We start from the raw sequence: 16,713 nt of genomic DNA, 5'->3' as shown, positions 1-16,713 counted from the left end.
CCTTGGAAGGACAGAAGGCTGAGTCAACCTTGAGCCTGGTAAGATTTGAACTGCCAAATTGTAGGCAGCCGGTAGGCAGCAGAAGTAGCCTGCAGTACCACACTCTTAACCACTGCGCCACCGAGGCTCCTTGATGTATATATTGATGTAGCAAGGATCTAGAACGGGATAGAAATGGCCTTTTAAGTCTCACAGGAATCTCGTTAAGATTCCTGAGTAACTTTGTTAGGGATACACCCTAGCAGAATTTGCACGGCAGTCAGGCAGGCAGGCAAATATGTGTGATAAACGTTTTTGTAGCTTACACTCAGTAAAAACAGATACACTGTGCTAGTTAAATAGTTTATTCCAGTAAGAGTTTTATCATAGTCAAACAGTCCATATATCATTCACTAGTTCAGTCCGTTCGGGGATTATTCAGTTGCAAAGTCCAGTGTCGAAAAAGAGGTTAGTAAACTTACAAATATCAGTCCAGTAATATATCTCCTCGCAGTAGAGATATAAAGAAGTCAAACCTCCTTTCTTCCTTCGACGTTCCAAAAACTCAGCAGCAGGAACACGCAATTAGCAAACCATCAATCCAGCATAGTTAGCAATCCAGCAGGTTCTCTTGCTCCCTCTTATGGCGGTTTTACAACCGCACCCAAAATTACATGCTTTGCAGTTTAAAGTGACACACACTTAAACTTACTATCATAGTTTATATATATTATTTTACCCAAACTACGTTAGGTAACCTTGTTATTCCTAACAAACTTTGACCTCCTCAAAGTATCCCAAGGAACAGTCTTCTTTCAACTCTTTCAGCCTTTTAATTTATTCCATGAAGTCTTTGTCAAGGACTTTGGTGGAAGAATCCATGCCAAGTGTTCATGAATGGCTTGGGGTGGATTGTCCTAGAAGCTAGACAGGGGTTTCCTGAAGACAAAAACCTCCAGTCCTGGTGACTGACCCAGACTTGATCCTGTCCTATAAGCGTTTGTTGGATCTTTCTACAGATGTTTGCATCTCTCTTGTATTTTGAAGGTGGAGATGTTGCCAGGTAAACAATGCAGTAAGCTAACTTGGGATTCTAGCAAATTCTTTGCTCTTCTTTTTTTTCTCGGCTAGTGACAGTCCTCGCCATATTCCATGAACTTCAAGTGGACGTTGAGCTCTACGCCCTTCTCTTTGGAGAGAGTGTCCTCAATGACGCAGTGGCCATTGTGCTGTCTTCGTAAGTTGTGTGTCTTTCGCCCGACATGGCCCCTCCCCCCCCTGGCAGAGGCAGCTCAAGTTAGGGAACATCTGCAAAGCAGTCGTGCCTTGTAGAAAGTGATAGCAATGGCACTTAGACTTATATACCGCTTCACAGTGCTTTCCAGCCCTCTTTAAGCGGTTTACATAGTCAGCCTATCGCCCCCAATAATATGGGTCCTCATTGTACCCACCTCGGAAGGATGGAAGGCTGAGTCAGCCTTGAGCCGGTCAGGATCGAACTGCTGGCAGTGGGCAGAGTTAGCCTGCAATGTTGCATCCTAACCACTGTGCCATCAGGAAGGAGAATGAGAAAGGGAATAAGAGGGAGGGAAGGGAAGGGAAGGGAAGGGAAGGGAAGGAAGGAAGGAAGGAAGGAAGGAAGGAAGGAAGAGCAATAGCACTTAGACTTATATACCACTTCACAGTGCTTTCCGGCCCTCTCTAAGCGGTTTACAGAGTCAGCCTCTTGCCCCCAACAATCTGGGTCCTCATTTGACCCACCTCGGAAGGATGGAGGGCTGAGTCAACCTTTAGCTGGTTAAGCATAGAACTCCTGGCAGTGGGCAGAATTATCCAGCAATATTGCATTGTAACCACTGCGCCACCACGGCTCTTCCAAATGATTCTTGGCGCATCTGGCACTAGCAAAATCTTCCACTTCAATCCCTTGCGGGATGGAGTCTAGGGAGCTGAATGGAGCTGAGTGTTTACTGGCCGGATGCCCTTCCTGTCCCCAGTGCGGAGTTATATCCAGCAGAGACATTCTCATCATGCCCAGAGAGAGAACGATCTGCCTCCAGCTAGGATCGAGCTCGCAGCCTCCTGAGAGCTCCGCCTCTGGGCCACCGCACCGCTCCAGCACTAGCAGAACGGCGGAGGGGAATCGCTGTGGAAGAAGAGCCGGCTTAAACAGTCTGCGTTCTGTGTTCCCCACAGCTCAATCGTTGCCTACCAGCCCGCCGGAGACAACAGCCACACTTTCGATGTGACCGCCATGTTCAAATCCATCGGGATCTTCCTGGGGATTTTCAGCGGATCATTCGCCATGGGGGCGGCCACTGGCGTGGTCACTGCTCTGATATCCTTGGTTTGTCCGTCGGAAACTCTCTTGTTTCTGAGCGAGAAGGTTTGCCGCTCGGGAGGCTGTAAAAATCGGCACAGTAAGGAGGTTCCCCCCACCCTCAGTGAAAGAATTCAGAATTTTGGTTTGTCAGTAAATAACTCTATAACTTTATCATTGCTAAGATGCTGCTTTTCTTCAGGAACAGACTTAAAGCTCTAACCCATTTATTATCAACTTGATTGGCCACAAATATCCAAACTGTAGAGAGAGAGAAATATACATATATACATGTGTATGTGTACGTATATGTATATGTAAAAGCATATGTAAAAGTATATGTATGTGTGTATATATATATATGTGTGGTATTCAGCTTTGTTCGGGTATTTTCCCACGTCATTATAGTTGTGCTTTTAAAGTTGTAGCAACATTTCGGCAGAATCTCATCTGCCATCATCAGGCTTCTGTATTGTGTTCGTCTGTGAGTCAGACTTTTACAGTTGTTGCACAATACAGAAGCCTGATGATGGCAGATGAGATTCTGCCGAAACATTGCTACAACTTTAAAAGCACAACTATAATGACGTGGGAAAATACCCGAACAAAGCTGAATACCATACATGTAAGTACCCGCGAAAACTTAAGAAAACAGATACACACACACACACACACATACATGTATGTATATGTAAACGTAAATTGTGTGTGTGTGTGTGTGTGTGTATAATTATATCCATTTCAGCCACATATCCAAAATATATATCTATATCTATCCAATAAATAAATTATACACACACACACACACACACACATACATACATACATACATACATACATACATACATACATACATATTAAAAATATCCATTTCAGCTGGTCAAAAGCACCCTCTCAAAACGTATTTCCTTATTGGGCTGATAAAGGCTCTCTTTTAATTGTCAAGTGATTCAATTAAAGGCCAGTCCAGTCAAATAGTGCCAGACCATTTGAATGCAAAGGGCAGAAACATTCCAAGAAAAAGGCCACACAGGGGTCCATGACTTGCACTCTTCTCCCCTGGATTGCAAGCTGAGAGCGTTAAAGCCAAAAGGCCCAATATTTGACAAGCCACAGCTTTGCTGGTGCATTTATGGGGTGGTGGCTTGAACCCCTCAAGTTTGCTCAGTTTATATCTTTCCCTGATTTGGGGACACTTTAGTGACCTCGCTGAGAAATTTCTCTTGTTTTTGTTGGAGTGTTGTTGTTTTTCCCCCAAATCTGCAGCAATCTCTGCTGGATTTCTTCCTTAACTTCTTCCAGCTCCACGTCACCAAGTTTACCAAACTCCACGACTTCCACCTGCTGGAAACAGGCTTGTTTTTCCTGATGTCCTGGAGCACCTTCCTCTTGGCCGAAGCGTGTGGTTTTACCGGTAAGTGGCCATGCGCTTCTTCCCTCGTACCGCCTGAGTGGAATGGTACCAGGAAACCCCCCAGTGAGATTTAAATCCTTGCCAAATCGGCAGCGACCCAACTTCTCTGATGCTGAAAAGGCCACACCCAAAAAGGTTCCCCACTTCCCCCCCCAAAACCCCTGGGGACGGTTCAGCCGTGGGGGGGTTTGAGCATCTGGGATGGAGCTTGTGGTCTTTAGTTACTCCAGTTTTCTCTAAGGAGTTTCCAGGACGGGCTGCTTTCTTGCCTGAGACTGTGGGGTGTAATGGGAGGAGCTGTTTTTATGCAACACCGAACTATGTCATTACCAACCTATTGGGGCTGATTGCTCTCACCTGGAGGTGGAAGTATTCTGCGTAGCTAAAAGGCCTGTGGGTTTCTGTTGGACCCGCCCGTCCTGACGGCTTTTGGCTTTAAGCAGAGTTTGTTCAGATCAGTCTGAAAGCCAATGCCAAGCCCATAAATTTTATAATGCCTTGGTAAAGGCCACACTTGGAAGACTGCATTCAGTTTTGGTCACCACGATGTAAAAAAAAGAGGTTGAGGCTCTAGAAAGAGTGCAGAGAAGAGCAACCAAGGGGATCAGGGGACTGGAGGCTAAAAGGTACGATGAACGGGTGCAGGAACTGGGCAGGGCTAGTCTCTGATGAAAAGAAGGACTAGGGGAGACAGGATAGCAGCCTTCCAATATCTGAGGGGCTGCCCCAAAGAAGAGGCAGTCAAGCTATTCTCCAAAGCCCCTGAAGGCAGGACAAGAAAAGCAACGGATGGAAACTCATCAAGGAGAGACGCAACCTAGAACTAAGGAGGAATTTCCTGACAGTGAAGACAATTAATCAGTGGAACAACTTGCTTCCAGAAATTGTAAATGCTCCAACACTGAAAGTTTAAAAAAAAAAGATGTTGGATAACCGTTTGTCTGAAGTGGTGTAGGGTTTCCTGCCTAGGCGAGGGATTGGACTAGAAGACCTCCAAGGTCCCTTCCAACTCTGCTCTTCTATTCTAAAATTAGGTTTATGCAGGTGCAACACTCACCTACCATGCTAAACCATAATAAAAAGGTGTGTTGAAGAAAAACAGGAGATGGGCTATGGGGGCTGCAGGCTCTCTTATTCATCCAATATTTTGTCCCCAGGTGTGGTGGCAGTTTTGTTCTGTGGCATCACTCAAGCTCACTATACCTACAACAACTTGTCCACAGAATCTCAGCACAGGACAAAACAGGTGAGGCCTTGGACCAGAATTGCCAGGGAGGGACACTTCCCTTAACGCAGGAGAGTTGCAATAATTTTTTTTTAATTGCCCACTGTCCCCCTTATAAATTTAATAAATTAATGCTGGCTTCTCTATCTTGTGCGGTCCACGCTTTGAAGAATTTCCCCTATCACTTTAAATAAATATTTGGGTCGCTGTCATTGCGAGGACCATCTACCGCTGTTCTCTCATCTTGTCCAATATTTTAGTTGTTTGAGCTACTCAACTTCTTGGCGGAGAACTTCATTTTTTCCTACATGGGGCTTACACTGTTCACGTTCCAGAACCACGTCTTCAATCCAACCTTTGTGGTTGGGGCTTTTGTATCCTTTTTTGTTTGAAAAAAATATATGAGGGGAAGCCACGTCGGGTTGTGTAGGATAATTGTCTGGAAAACGGGGGCTAAAGAAAGAGGAACCCGGAGAGTAGAATACGGTTATTACTCCCAATTAAACAGGATTGAAACATGCTTGTGTAAATTCAGCACTGAGCGATACAGATAATTTAATAATGAACACTCTCAGGGAAGGGGAAAAAGCAGTGATTAGTTAAAAAAAAAAACAACGCACTGAGTTTGCATGTTGTTTTACACCCTTTTTGTTTTATCCTGGTTTATTGGATGTTGTGAGAAGTGTCCAAACCTGGGTCAGCTGACCAGCAAGTTGGGCAGACTTTACCAACCAGCGTATCTGGGCTCAGTCTGAAAAGACAGAATCCAACAGAAGCTCATTTGGGCTTTTTTTTTTTTGCTTTGTGGCATTTTTAGTGGCAAGCCTTTTCTGGCCCTGAAAAATTCTTAGCCCACCCACCTGGTGAGGAAGTAAAGAAGCCAACATTGGTTGTGACATTTAGATGACATTCTAAGCTGCTGTAAACCAGGTTAAGCAGCCTGTGTAATTTTAAAGTGGGCTTAAAAGAGCAATTAATTTGCGGGGTCCTTTATGCTGCCTTGAGCTGGGTGGTTTTCTTGCAGACATTTCACCACCCAACTAGATAACATCATCAGTGCAAGAAGGGACCGTATGCATATAGAGAGCAAACCCAACTCCCTTCTACCACTGATGATGTTGTGTAGTTGGGTCATGAAACGTCTGCAAGGAAACCACCCAGCTCAGGGAGCATCAAGGACACACACGCACACACACCCCTTCCAGTTCCGCCCTGAGCTATAAATATTTTCTTCTATCGGAAAATAATTTCCTTAATGCAGCCACGAATCTAGCTGGCAGTCTTCCTGGGAAGAGCAGCAAACATTTACCCCCTCTCTTTCCTTCTTAACCTGGGGAGGCGAAACAAGATTGGGACGAACATTCAACACATGATGATGTTTGCTGGTGAGTGGCCCTTGGACTCCTTTGAATCTGGCTGCCACAAATAATTGCACACGAAAGAAGGAAAGAGGCAAAGGATGGGCCCCTTCCAGTTTTTAAGATTATATTGGAGTGAAGGAGGAGGGCCAGGTAAATATTTCTTATCGGGCTGAACAAATTGCCTTCAGGAAGCGAACCAGTGGAGGTAAGGGAGCCAGAGGAGACCTGATCATTTGCAGAAAGCTTCACTCCCACATAAATCACAGGCAATTCATGAGAAAATTAACAGTGATAGTTGAACAGTGTTGAGGGAATTATTTGTTTAGCAGAGTGATGGCCGGGGAAAAACTGTTTATTATATTATAATAAATTATATAATAAATGATATTATAGGAAAAAAGGCACAAGGAAGTATGCACAGACATTTACGGGAGATTATATATAGATGCGGGGAATCCTGTTAAGGACTGGGAAAGAAAGTGAAATGATGGTTTTCTCCACCTTTGAAGATGGCTTGTCCATGTTTGTGCAAAGGCTAAAAATGGCTGACTAATGGTTTGAAATGGACTAGAAAAATGCTTCCCCAACCTTTCTGGCTAGGTGGACCCAGCCGGGGTGGGGGTGGGTGAGAAGCAGAGGAAATAGTTCCATGTGAGTGGCAGGCATGTATGCTCACATGCGCAACTCCATGTGTGCCCAAATGGAACTTCAAGCATGCCCGCGAATGGCTGCCACTTGTGTGCAAATGGAGGTTCTTATGTGAGCGTGCGCACTTGCGGGCTGGTTCCAAACAGGCCGCAGCCTGGAGGTGGAGGGGTGGGTGGGTGGGCCTGGACTAGAAAACCCAACCAGCTTGAGGGAAACTTCACGCCCCTTTCTCTTAGGCCTGCGGGGAGCCATGGCGTTTGCCTTGGCCATCCGGGACACAGCCACCTATGCGCGGCAGGTGATGTTCAGTACGACTCTGCTGATCGTCTTTTTCACCGTCTGGGTCTTCGGCGGCGGCACCACCCCGATGCTCTCGTGCCTGCACATTCGGTGAGTTAGGCCCTTCCTGCCCTTCCTCTTCCTCTTCCTCAGCTGCGAGCGGAATTGCTTAATTCGGGTGGGGCCATCCTGAGCATGGTGGGCTTGAAAAGAGCAGTAGAGCCACTTTACGGATCACTGGCAACATTGAGCAAGTTGGTTTATGTCTTTTCGGGATAAGGGCAGTGCTGGCTTCAACGGAGCGAATTGCAATTGGGTGTTTTTTTGGTTTTGTTTCGCCCTGCCGTGAATTGGGGTGAGGTGTCCTTTCGGGAAGAAGGAATCCACATGCAAACGGCGTGGGGCCACATCCGGTTACGAAAAGCATCCTCTGAGCCACTGGATGTCAGCTTGGCTCTGGGTGATGAGCATGAGAAGGCAGGAATAGACCGTGCCAACCTCCCAAGGGTGGCCGTCTCATGAATGCCGGCCCAGCTCACATCTGAGCAGAGGTGTGAGGTGTATCCACTTGTGCTCCACAATCAGCGTGTCAGGATTCCAGCAATCGCCCTAATTCAATCGTGATTCTGGAGCCAAATTTCGAAAAACTTCCAAGGATTCATTAGAGGCGACATACTGGCCCTGCCCTGTATGAAGCCAATTCTGGCATAGGTCATTTACAGTCCCCTGTGACCCTGTTTCCGCCCCCCCCCCTGCTGGGTGTGTCATAAATCAGCTTCTCCAATTGAGCCCCTTCACGGGCTGGGTGTCCTCGTTCACGTTCTCCGATGAAAGATATTTGCAGGCAAAAGCTCTGGTATTTTAGCTACAATCTTTTAAAGAGAAGAGTTGGAATGCTTTCAACTGCTCTTCCAGATTTCCTTCCTCCCCCCCCCCCCTTTTTTTTATGGCAACTACTAAAACAGGCATAGGAATGTTTTATGAGTTGACACAATGGTGGGATTCAAATGGTTTTACCACCGGTTCAGTAGATATGACACACGGTGGGCGTGCTTTGCTTAACGCCCCCGCACAGCTTTCCCCACACCAGCTGAGACTCTGCAGCGCCAATCCACGGAGAGGATCAGGAAGAGGAAAGCGTAGGGGCCAGTGGGAGGGCCAACCCTTTGCTTTACTCTTCGTTTTCCTCTCACCTGATTGTAGGCGTCTCCCCCCCCTACCAGATCGGTCCAACCGGTGTGAACCGGTAGCATATCACCACTGTCCACAATCTCTCCTCGGATGGAGAAGCAATGCATTCATTATATGCCATCAAGTCAGATTCTTAGCCTTTCCCCAGGATGACCTGGCCCTTCAGATCTTCTAACCCTGCCCCCATCATGTAACTTTGCCTTCCATATTCCTGCTTCTCGTCTTTCCTTCCACCTTTCCCAACACCCGAGCTTTCCTTCCCCTTTGCGCACTTTTGCACACCCATGCCCGCCTGTTACTTTAGCACGAAGGACCAATGGTCGTATTTAGAGGCGCCCGTCTCAAAGCCTTTTGGGTGAGGATTTGTGTGCCAGCTGGTTGGGCAGAGAGTTTTGCCCCCGTCTGAATGGGGAGAGTAATAGTCCTTGCGTGTTCTTCCCTGCAGGGTCGGTGTCGATGCTGACCAAGACAACGTGGTAAGTGCCTCCTCTCTCCACCCTCACTGCCACACTCCTGCGGTGGTTAAGTCGGAATTTCCAAGACCTCAATGATTAAGTTCACTCTGGAGTCGTTTCTCACCTTCTGGAGTGCCAAGTGTTTTCAAGATAAAGAAATAATAAGAATGGAATGGAATGGAATGGGAAGAATAGAATAAGGAAAGAATGGAATGGAATAGAATAGAATAGAATAGAATAGAATAGAATAGAATAGAATAGAATAGAATAGAATAGAAAATTAGAGTAGAATAGAATCTTAGAATAGAATAAGAAATTAATAGAATAGAATCTTAGAATAGGAAATTAGAATAGAATAGGGAAAGAATAGAATAGGGAAGGAATAAATAGAATAGAATGAGGAATGAATAAAATAAGGAATGAATAAAATAGAATATTAGAATAGAATAGGGAATTAGAATAGAATAGAAAAAAAAAGATTAGAATTGGGGAAGAATAATAGAATAGAATAGAATAGAATAGAAAGAATAGGAAATTAGAATAGAATAGAAAAAATGAATAGAATAGGGGAAGAATAGAATAGAATATTAGAATAGAATAAGAAAATAAAATAGAAAAAATAATAGAATAAGGGAAGAATAGAATAGAATAGAATAGACTTTATTGTCATTTTAAATGTACACAAATCAACATACATTAAAATGAAATTTCATTGCATTCAGCTCTCAAAAGATAAATATTATTTTCTCTCTCTCTCTCTCTCTCTCTCTGTCACACACACACACACACACACACACACACACAATCTCATTTCCAACCAGCCTGAGTAGGCCTCCCTTGTGTCCTGATGCCAGGATTCTGTCAGAACTTCGTTGAAGCACTACCGATCTTTAAACTCCTCTTCTGATTAACGCAGTCCAGATCACAAACATCAGACCACTAAACAACACCCTGCAGAAAACGAAGAGCAAACTCAACATTGCTTGTGACTCTCCCCGCCCCCAAACCCTACTACGATTCTGTTGTGTTTTCCTTCTTTTCCAGGGTGGGCCAGAAACTGAGGGGCGAAGCACCAGAGCCGAGAGCGCCTGGCTGTTCCGAGTCTGGTATAACTTCGACCATAAGTATCCTTCGCAGGGATCAGGGGGTGGATTTGGACCCCGAGTTCCCGCATCTGCAGCCAGAGATGGCCGAAGCATCTTCCCTTCCTCAGCTGTGCATTCTTGTCTCTCGTGGCCATTTATCTGGGCTCGGGACCAAGAAATGCAGAACGCTAGATCTCTCGTATGTGCCATGCCTGCAGGGGCAGAAGATTATTTTAGTTTTCTTCCAGTCTCTGTATCCCCAACCCCCACCCCCAACCCGAGTTTTGACACCAGGCCAGCTCCCTGCTGTGTCCAGAAGTGACCGAGCCCAGGCCACGAGCAACAAACCTTGGAGAAGCCTGAAGCCAAAACTTATACTGAGCAATGTAGGATTTCAGGGTCAAAGCGTTATCCCTCTGCTCCTGCAAACTACTTTCTTCTTAGAATGGAGGTGGGCCAGACCTCTCTCGCGCTCCGTGGCGGAAAGCAGAAGAGAACTAACAGTGGACCAAAACCGTAGTAATAGTTGTGATGGCTTAATGTAGGAAAACAGGGGAGGAACTCTGCAAGCAGGCGTAGAGGAATCCCGTATGGCGGGGGCTCTCGACCTGTGGCCCACCAACCCCTAGCGTGGGCCACAATGTCATAGGAGGTCAGCGAAGGCTTAAAGAAACATTATGATTTCCATCTTAAGCCTTGGGGGACCCTGGCCACAAAAAGTAATTAAAGGGGAAGAAATCACAGCCGTATGGAAAAGCCATCATTGCTCAGTTGATCAGGCCTTATAGCAGCAACTATGGCAACTTTACAGCTTCAACTCCCAGAATTCCTGTGCCAGCGTGGCCGTCACGTGTGTGCGCCAAGGAAGCATTGGCAAAAGCTTTTAAGAAACCCTTTTTAGGAGTTTAGGAGAGAGTTTGTTACTTCTGTTGCTTTAGGTAATTTTAATTGCCCTGTTTCCCCCAAAATAAGACCTAGCGTGTTTTTTACGCATGTGCCTAATATAACAGCAGTAGCCCTTAGACTTGTCTACCGCTTTGTGGCCCTTTCCTCCGCGAGCAAGCCGAAGACGGCCTCCTGGACATGGGCAAAATAAGGCCTCCCCTGAAAATAAGCCCTAGTGCTTATTTGGGAGTCCAAAAGAAAGTCAGTTTTTGGAGAAACAGAGGTAGCCGTGCTAGAAAAACCATATCAAAGTCTTGGCTTTGGATAAAAGTGTACTCTTTCCCAAAAGAGAGATGGCTCCTTTGCCTTAACCCCTCCTCAGCTATTTAAAACCTCTCTTGACGCACAGCGGGCCCCCCCTCACCACCACGCTCCCCAGTTGCTGTGGGCCCCTTGCAAGGTGTCTGACGAGTCCGCAGGCTTACGAGGTGAGTCCAGGAGTTCCCCCAACCCCCAAATGAAGGACCTCCCGTGGCTCACCGTTGCGTTCATCTTGGCCTGCTCACTGTCACTAAGGTGGGCCGGGCAAAACCCGAGGATAATCCGTGCGTGGGGTTGGAGAGTTGACGTCCAGAAAAGGAGAGCAGGCCCTCAGGGAAGGGAAGAGTAGTTTGGGTTGTCCTTTGTTGAGGTGGACTCTAGCCTCTTTGTTGGGTGTTCCTTCTTGAGGTTGGGAATGTTGTTGTAGATACTAAGAAGTTGCCCAATTCTCTTACTGAAGCTGCTTTGGACTTCTGCTGTTTAGTAAAGCCATTGATCTTCTCCTTTTCCTCCTCCTACTTCCTCTCCCTCTCCCCTCCCCTCCTCCTCCCTTCTGTCTTCCTCCTCCTCCCTTCTTCCTCTTCCCTTCCTCCTCCTCCTCGTCTTTTTTATCTTTTTCCCTCCTCTTCCTTCTCCTACTCCCTTACTCCTCTTCCTTGTGTTCTTTCTCTTTTTCTTCCTCCTATTCCTCTTCTTCCTTCTCTTCCAATTCTTCCTTCTTCTCCTTCCCCCTCTCCCCTCCTCCCTTCTCCCTTACTCCTCCCCCTTGTGTTCTTTCCCTTTTTCTTCCTCCTCTTCCCATTTCTTCCTCCTTTCCCTCCTCCTCCTCCTCCTCCTCCTCAGAATCAAGAGCAGCTGAAGGACGACGACTCAGATCTGATATTGAACGACGGAGACATCAGCCTGACGTACGGGGATTCCAGCGGGAACTCCGATTCATTGCCATCGGGCGCCTCCAGGCGGGTGGCCGGGAACGGTTCCGAGGACACCCTGGACCAGGAGCTGGGCTTCGGAGACCATGAACTGGTCATCCGGGGGACACGCCTCGTTCTCCCCATGGACGACTCGGAGCCGCCTTCCGGCGTGGTTGACAACGCTCGCCACGGCCCAGCGTAAAGACCGGTTCCTTGAGACGACGCGGAGTCCAAGGAAGAGGAACCAACGACAACCAAAATATCCGCAGACAGTGGCGAAGAAAAACCTGGCTATCGGTGATTCCCCCCCTCCGAAAAAAATCCTACTGCCCGTCTCAGGAGCGTTTGAGCTGTATAAATACGATTTATTTATACGATGTCAGGCCGAATCCCCGCTGTCCGTGCATGGCAGTTCTTGGGGAGTGAGCTGTTGATTTTGTACGCTTAGAAGCACCCATGTGAAATGGATGGGACTTGCACCAAACAGCAGTGGAACTGTCTTCGATCCAGTTGGGCCACGGGGAACGTAGAGACTTGTAGGGCAAAGCGGCTTTGCAAAACAAGAACCTTTCCGGTTCTATAGAATTATGTGTCATTGTTGTCGTTGTTTGGGTTGGGTTTTGACCATCCAAGTGCCCATTTTGCTGATGCCAGGGAAGGAGGGAAGGGAAGAGAAGGAAGGAAGGAAGGAAGGAAGGTAGGTTAAGATTGAGCAGTGGGGAACTTAAGACGAGGTGGCCAAACTGCAGTTAGGCAGAAGATCAAAGAAAAACCAAAGGGTTTTTTTTGCTTGAAATCTTTTATTTTGAAGAACATCTCCTGGATGTTGGACGGATTTGGACAAAGGGGCTTCTCTTTTGGCCACCTGGCTGTCCACATTGAAGGGAGAATTAGCCGGACGGCAGATGCTGTGGGCATAACAAGCTTCTAACTTGGCAAGTTGTGTGTGTGGGTTGACAGGAGTCAACCTCCTCGGTTGTCCCAATAGAGAAGGTTGTCCTCTTAAGACACTGGAGGTGGATCATTTTATCATTATTTAGGTTTTCATTTTTCTCTCGCCTGACCCCACCGCGTTTAGGGTGAGGTGCCGAATTTACGGAGTACCTAAATAGCTACCGTTTCATTCTTTTTGTGCAGAGAATTCTACATGCGGCTTCAAGGAGCAGGTTGGAGGCACCCAAAAACGGCCGTGTCGATTTTGAGCTTTCTATTCTAGTGGCTGGGGTGGGGGGGTGGGAGCAGAATTTTTTTTTAATGGGTGCACATCTGCAGACTAAACAAACAGCTGGAGCAGCAGCACTTGGGACTGTCCAAAAGACACAGGTAGAGATTTTACAGGGTTGGTGTTTTTTTTTTTAAAGATACTTGGAACATCTGTGCATTTGTATAGTTGCACTCCTTGGTATTGGTTGCGTGATAATGCACATTTGTGTGTGTGTGTGTGTGTGTCTATAATGGGGGAAAGAAATTTCTGTCTCATTGTTTACAATTCAGTGAGAAAAATGCCAATAAGGCCTGTTGCTTGACGTTTGTTTTTTTTAAAAAAAATTTCTTCACCTAGGAAAGAGCTCTGAACAACCTGCTAATTTTTACATTCAAGTTTATTCAGATTTTTCTCTTCTAACTTTCCGTTTCACTTGTTTTGGAGGATTTTCATCGCATCTTTTCCAGGCACGCTGGCAGATCCGGGTCACTTACCGACTGAACCTCATTGCTTTCTTATGCCGAAAACACACAAAACCAACTCTCACATTAGAATTTCGAAATGCTTTTTTAATGCCCCATTTTATTCTAGTTACTAACACTCCCTGTTTTTTTAAAAAAATCCTGCTTTTCAAAATGGGTTTCATTTTTTTAAAGATTAGCACAACCTGCAAGCAGCAAGCAGTATATAGTTTCCCTTTGGCTAGCCATTCAATTCACCAGAGAAATTTATCATCCTAAAATAAACCTTGTACCCCCCCACCCACCCACCCCCGGCGTGCTTTGGAGGAAAACCACGCTCCAAAATTGTGAAATGTTTGTAACCATTTTGTGCCCTGGAAGCAGGCTAGGTAGCTGTAGACATCCTGCATTTCAGCCTATAAAGTATAACTTTGCATGTGTGCCTTTTCTTTTTTTCTTTTTTTCATTTTCTTTAAAACGAGAACTTTTGAGCTGAGATTTTTTTCTTCCCCTCCAGAACAGAAAAACGGAATTGCTTCATCTTTTTAAACCTTAAAGAAGATTGGCTGTGCTGGACTTTTCCCCCCTTCTTTTGGTCCAGCAAGGAACCGATTCCATTTCAGCCACGTAAACAGATTACTTTTTGTTTTCCAAAAGTTTCCGGTCTGAATTAACTTTCTCCAAGTCTCCTTCAGAATAATTTTGGGGACCTGCCCAAGAATGGTGAGCTCTATTCCTTCCCTTTTGGTTGCATTCTGCTTTCATCGTGTCCCACCCACCTTTTTCAAGAGTCGCCCCAATTCTGTAGTGACACCACTTGCCTGAGAAGTGTCAAACTTCACTGCACTGGAAAAATAAGATTTTTCCCCCCCTTTCTCTCCCAAACTTACTTCGTTAGGTAACATTAGGTCTTTTATTATTTTTATTATTATTTTTTCCTGCTATGCAGGAACGTCATTCAATATATGTGAATGCATGTTGTGCTTCTATATAATGTCTGTATCTTAATGTCCGATGTTAAAATAATAATAATAATAACAATAGTACTATTGCTAATAATATGAGAAATGTTCATGTGATAACGCTTCGGTTTCCAATGTTTCTAAGCAACTAAGCTAATGATCTTTTCAGCCTGATCAGTCATGGAGTTTGCAGACTTTTCTGCGTCAGAAAAATGTAGAATTTTGTCAAGGAGACATAACTTTGTCTGAAATGGGGGATCACCCTTCTGCTCCGTCCTCCCCAATTTGGAAGATTTGCAGACTCCGCTACCAGTTAAAGTTTCTTGTTTGTAAATCATGACTTAAGGCCCCTTGTGGAACTACAGTTCCCAGCAGCCTCAAATGCCAGGCTGGGAATTAAGAGTGCACCAACATCTGCAAGGTGGCAGGCTGTGCCCTTATGTGGGCTTCAGCAACATCTGGAAGGCCCCATTTTGTCCTGCTTGGAGGCCGCCTTCGCTCAGAACCATAAGTAAAACAAGGTCCCTTGCGATTTTGGGTTGTGTGCCTAAATCTGGTGTCTTATCGGCAGGTAATAGATTAAAAGTGGGGCTGACAAGTTTAGGGAGATCCTAGATCCCAAGGGAATCGGTTCTGCTTTGCTGCCTTAAACTGGACAAAAGAGGGAAGCCCCCACGCCCAACTCCTTGGTTGTGCCTTCTCTACCCTCAAGTGCAAGTTGTGCAGTGCCAAACTATTCCCGTAAGCACCACCTCACACGTTTTGTTATTTATTTAAAGCAGCTACTTGCTAATGTGTGTTGAGGAGCGAGGACTTGTGATGTAACCGTAGGTTGCAGTGCAACCTGGTTTAGAAACCTGGCAGAGACCTCTTGGTTTCAAAGGGCAAGCAGATAGTTCCCGGTGGTCCATTGGAGAGGACATCCTTGTGACATCTTCTTGAGAAGGTGTCCTCCTAACGGGAACTCCTTGCATTCATTCTTTCCTGAAACCTACATTTAAGAATGTAGGTTTGTTACAAGCTCCTTTGGGGAAAAGGCAACCTGATCTTCAGACAAACCCATCCCTCTCTGAGACCAAAATTCTGCATCTTTGAGAATTTCTCTTTCTAAACGTAATAATAATACACTCCCTAGTTTTTCAGGCAAGTTTGCCCTTAAGGCATCATAACAACCACCACATCACTCCAGACTTCGAATGCCTGGGATAGTTTTCAACTGCTGGTTGAGTTGGGAGATGGATCCCAGGTTTCATGGTAATCGAGAACGCTGACACCAACTGCGGTTCCTCCAGGATGAACCACAATCTGCCAGAAATGAAGCACGGCGTTGATAAGTGCCCATTTCTTTTTTCGGTGCCGCAAGAAAAGCAGTTCCCTTGTGCTTAATTTCTCTCGTGTGTCTAGTGCCCTGTTCTTAACACGACCTCAAAAAAGTGGGGATTTATAAGCTTGTGACTCCAGCTGTGGGTTTAAAATCAGTTTCCCTCAAAATACGCTTTTTTTTTTTCCTCTGTAAAGATTCGATTTCTGCATCGGTGACATTGTATGTTCAAGTTCTAGTGTTCTCGATTTACTGTTGAATTTGTCTCTTTTTATGGTATTAACTGCTGTAGTTGTGGCATTCTTGTAACGATAACCCTTGAGCATAATAATTGCACCTTTCTTTTTGGTTGATGATAACTCAAATCCTTTATTGTTACTCGCACTGTAAAAGAAATCATGGGCCTATAAAATAAGTGTCTTTGAAAGGGATGCGTCTTCATGGTTTTTCACTCCATGCGGCAAATGTGCTTTTAAACGTTATTTTTCAATCGGTTGGACTTCGTTGAGGGTTTTTTAAAGTCACGTTTTGTCTTGCAGCTGTAAATCTCATACCACTGAAAGAAGTAAGGACGTGTAAAGTGGAAAAGGAAGAAGTATCAATATTCTGTACAATAACCCTATCGTAACCTAATTATTTAAATAAATAAAACAGCTTCTTTATCAAGCTGTGTGATCTGGCGATCAAA

The 16,713-nt window shown here is 45.5% G+C and overlaps 1 protein-coding gene across 2 annotated transcripts in view; it reads left to right on the top strand.

Annotated features, from left to right (window-relative positions):
• Window positions 1-16,713, top strand: part of SLC9A6 (solute carrier family 9 member A6) — a 23,660-nt gene extending 6,947 nt beyond the window's left edge. Inside the window, exons 6-16 of one of the 2 annotated variants that reach the window (XM_026685335.2) lie at window positions 1,111-1,216; window positions 2,176-2,317; window positions 3,608-3,713; window positions 4,871-4,959; window positions 5,199-5,312; window positions 6,212-6,323; window positions 7,184-7,337; window positions 8,863-8,893; window positions 9,917-9,996; window positions 11,225-11,330; window positions 12,007-16,713. In XM_026685335.2, coding sequence (XP_026541120.2) covers window positions 1,111-1,216; window positions 2,176-2,317; window positions 3,608-3,713; window positions 4,871-4,959; window positions 5,199-5,312; window positions 6,212-6,323; window positions 7,184-7,337; window positions 8,863-8,893; window positions 9,917-9,996; window positions 11,225-11,330; window positions 12,007-12,279 — 1,313 coding nt within the window. In that variant the 3' untranslated portion in view covers window positions 12,280-16,713. Of the gene's footprint in view, window positions 1-1,110; window positions 1,217-2,175; window positions 2,323-3,607; window positions 3,714-4,870; window positions 4,960-5,198; window positions 5,313-6,211; window positions 6,324-7,183; window positions 7,338-8,862; window positions 8,894-9,916; window positions 9,997-11,224; window positions 11,331-12,006 lie in introns of both variants that reach the window. The other variant, XM_087971911.1, reaches the window with a different exon arrangement.

Source organism: Notechis scutatus, chromosome 10 (genome assembly GCF_049901735.1).
Source record: "Notechis scutatus isolate UNSWTSFEM ecotype Mainland chromosome 10, rNotScu1.2, whole genome shotgun sequence".
Lineage (NCBI taxonomy): Eukaryota > Metazoa > Chordata > Lepidosauria > Squamata > Elapidae > Notechis > Notechis scutatus.
The sequence above is the reverse complement of the archived record's forward strand: the minus strand, read 5'-3'. Positions and strand labels throughout refer to the sequence as shown.